Genomic DNA, 4,309 nt, shown 5'->3' on the forward strand with positions numbered 1-4,309 from the left:
TTCGATTTTAAGGGATTTTTTTTATTGCAATTGTGGATGAATACAGTACAAAGTGAGGCTAGGGTTCTTAAGTGTATTAAATTAAGGTATTGGCCTAAAGTGGTATTAAATTAAGTCATTGGCTAAATTGGTATAATAGAAAAAAGGTAAGAAAATATAGGCGGAAATATCCCAAATGCACTTCCATCTTTGATAGAATTCACAGGCAATTGCTCCACAAAATCTTTTTCCTTCTCAAAAATTTGAGAATTTCTTGCAAGCTCCGATCCGATTACAGTAATTTAAGACCCAAATAAAGAACCCAAAAAATAACATAATCAAGCATAAATTCCCAGACTACTTTGATAATATGAACGTTAATTACATCAAAATTTAACAGTGCTGGCACTCCAACAGTTCAATTCCATAACTTTATTTACCGAAGCTTCCCATTTCTTCACCTTCCCATTTCCCATCTCTTCATAAATATTCCTCTTGGAAGAAGAAAAAGAAGAAGAAGAAGCAGAAGGGTTTGTTTTAGCCTGACTATACGACCTCAGATTGTTCTTGGCATGTTGCTGAAGCGACCTTATGCCATAATTCCACCGGCAAATTCCAACTTGATCCTTCAGCGCCTCCACCGCTCCAATACTGGCCGCCACAAACCAAGCCTTTGTTGAAGCACTCATTTTGGCTGATTTTCTGAAGTGGGTTTTTCTAGATTTGCTTGTGCGTGAAAGATGAGACTTGAGAGTGTTGATTATATAGGGGTGTTTCCGTGTAAGTTGAAAACCAGTTGCCGAGTTTCCAGGAAAGGGCGATACTTCAGGAGAAAGCGCCCCTGGTTTTGGAAGTAAACCATTGGCTTAGCTTCTTGTTTACTCTTTTTGGTCACGGTTTAGTTTTTACACGTGCGGAGAATAGCTATACACGTGTGTAATTGTAATTCCAGGTGCGGAAGAAAGGGTAATAAAAAAGTAAGGACAGTGGTTTTGGTTTTTTGTTGTTTTTTAATATTAATTTTGATTAGAAGGGTGTATAATTCAGTTCAAACTGTAAAACTGAATCAAATTGCTTTAAAATTATGATTTTGTTTGGTTTGGGTTGAAATTTTTCAAAACGAATCAAATCATAAACTGTATTTTAAAAAATATAAATAAATAAATAAATATATATATATATATATATATATATATATATATATATATATATATATATAAAACTATGTTGGACAAAATTTTATAATAAATAATTAAGTATATAATTTATTTTTTTATATTTATTTTGTTATTTTCTATACGTGTATATTGTATGTATATTTTATATTTATTTTACACGTGTATATTATATTTTAGAAAGTTATAATTAAGCTAATTTTAATAAATGATATATATATATAAAGAATGATTTTAAAATATTCAAACTATAATAGTCGAATTGTGATCATATAATATATTAAAACTCAATTCACCATATCGTGTATTATATTGTATGATACACATTTTAAAAATTAAAATAATAACTTACTAATAAAATATTATAATTGAGACGTCATCATTTTAAAAAACATCACAAACACTTTTAATATTTAAAAAAAATTTCATATACACCCTTCATGCATTCATTTTCTCTAAAAAAATGTATTAATTCGTATAAGAAATATATATCATATCGTATAATACGTTTACTGTATTCTATTAATTCGTTATACCTTATGATATATATAATTTTTTATCTATATCGTAGGATACAATATGTATTATATATCGTAGAATACTGATAATTATAGTTCAAATCGTAATCTAAACTAAACCAAACCATCTTTTTTCAGTTTGGTTTGGTTTGATTTGAAAAATTTTCAAATCATTTTTTCAGTTTGGTTCGAAAAATCTCTCAAACCGCATCAAACTGAACCGTGTACACCCCTAATTTCGACCCTAAATTTGATTGGATGTGAATTGAGCAAGTTGAGACTTGAATTGTAATTTTTGAGTTTGAATAAGGGGATATTAAAAAAAATATCACAACTTGGGGTCGCCTATGTATTTTTACTATACTTTTCATACACATAACAAATATATCATAAATAGTACATAGTTCCAAAAATACCCTTGTGATGAGAAAAGATTGAATACCATAGAATTGTACTGTTCACGCATGAAAAGAATTGTGCAGACGATTCCCTTCTACAAGTAGAGGAATCCTTGCAAAAGTACATGGCTATTCATCTTCCCCAAATTAATTAAAAAATCTTATCCCTTCCGAGCCTCCACCAAATTAATTGAAAGATTTTCTTCTCCCTTCCAAGCCTCGACCAAATATTCGAAGCCTCACTTTCCAAGGCTCCACCAAATATTCGAAGCTTCCACAGTGAAGAAGAAGAAACAACCGATGTGGACGCCTACACTGACGAGAAGGAGAACCAACGCCAATGATGAACGCTCTACCACCAATGCCGACGAGATCGAATAGTCCATCCATCGATGTTGTCATCTGAATTTGACTGATTAGGAAATAATGGTTGCTGAGTTTTGTGGGTTAGTGTTTTCTACTTAGATTCGTTTGTAGCAATTTTGTTAATATATTATAAATTTTGGTTTTTGGTGTTGATATATAAATAGATCTATACAAAAGGGGATTTTGTTGGGTTGATAATGTAGTTTGAGTGTATGACAATTAATTTTGATTTGGTTTTCGTTGATCTAAGGAGTTAATTCTGAAAAAATTTTAAAGATAGAAGGATATCCAGATATCCAGATATCGCCTCCTATTGGGCAATACTGGATAGGATATCGCCTATTAGGCAATATCGCCTACTGGTGGATAGTACCTATTGGGCAATATCACCTAATAGGCAATCATATCCTTTTACTTTTTTTCAACTTCTTCTATCATATTATTTATTTATTATTATTTTTGATTTATTATTATTATTTAATATTCAATTATTCAATTTATGGTTCTGCCCAATCGTATAAGCCTTTCTTTCTGGCATATAGACCTCTTCATCTAATTGATTGTCTCTTCCTTCAATAAGAGTCTGGGTAATATAAAGTTCTATCAATCCTCGTAAACTTTTTGTTTTCATCATCATATACTCAAGATCATTATTATCTTTGATCTCAATTGGACCCACTGATGATAAATATGTGGACATGTCCCTAACTTTGATCAAATCTCAAACGATTGCATATTTTGCACACAAATCCTTCGAAATCAACATTTGTGTCATTATAGATCGGTCTCTCATTTCCATCGACATATTTCAATACATTATCGTTACCTGTAATCCATTTCTCTCTGAAATGAACAATAAATTCTACCTTTTCCATTTTTACCTAGCTGCATTTGTCAAGCAAATATTCAAAGTTTCTGTTGAATAAGGATCAGACGAGCTATAGGCGATATTGCCTACTAGGCAATCTCGAAATAATGATGAGATCTTGCCTATAGCTTGGATTCCATCATTATTTCTTTCCGACATTCAAAAAAGCAAACTACAAGCACCGTTTTCAGTGAATATCCATGTCCCATTTGTTTTACCAATCAGTACTCTAATTCTTTTAACATACACATATAACAACACTCAACAAACAAAATACGAAATAAATGTTACCGTTTTTACAAATTCTTTAACTACGTTACTTACTAAATTTTACGGTAAATCAATTACTTTAGTATATAATCTTTGGTTTGGAATTATTACACCAACAAATATAAAAGAAAGGGGTATAGATCAACACTAACTTTGATTAAGATGAATTATCGGTAAGATCTCTAAAAATATAATTTTCTTTTTCAGTATTGAAAAAAAAGTCTATTGCTTGTGTTTATAAAGATGAAGATATGGTTAGTTTTGGCATTTAACTAACAAAGTGGTATAATTGTTTAATAACAAAGAGGTGTGGTAAAAATGTATAGGCGAATCGAAAAAGTGGTATTTTTTTTAATATCCCATGAATAAGGGTAGGTCCAACTCATTTGAGTGGTAAAAGAGGAGACTTCATATATAAGAGAACAACGTGGGTTTAAGTCTCTTATAACAATATATTAAAATCAAACTCTTAATTTACATAATTCAATTATTGTGGGGTCAGTCACTGAACCAAAAGTTTATCTTGTTTAGTGTGATTGGTTTTGCTTTGAAGGACTAGTCCCACTCAAGTTAGTTTAACTCAATTGAGTCATCTGAAAATCATTGATATATTCACTTTTTTCAACGATTTTTCTTTTTCTCTAATTTTTTCGTCGCTAATTTTCCTTTCTTTTATCTTTAATGATCATTTTTATTTTTGTTTAATAAAGTCATCACCAATCAAGTGAGTAAGTT

At 30.5% G+C, this 4,309-nt stretch overlaps 1 protein-coding gene across 1 annotated transcript; it reads right to left on the reverse strand.

Moving 5' to 3' along the window:
* On the reverse strand, positions 1 to 772 carry LOC123201568. The gene has a single exon (XM_044617127.1). It carries the CDS (start codon positions 666 to 668, stop codon positions 366 to 368), a length of 303 nt encoding a protein of 100 aa, XP_044473062.1. The 5' UTR covers positions 669 to 772; the 3' UTR covers positions 1 to 365.
* Positions 773 to 4,309: the final 3,537 nt, after the last annotated feature.

This window comes from Mangifera indica, chromosome 18 (assembly GCF_011075055.1).
Source record: "Mangifera indica cultivar Alphonso chromosome 18, CATAS_Mindica_2.1, whole genome shotgun sequence".
In the NCBI taxonomy this organism is placed as follows: Eukaryota; Viridiplantae; Streptophyta; class Magnoliopsida; order Sapindales; family Anacardiaceae; genus Mangifera; species Mangifera indica.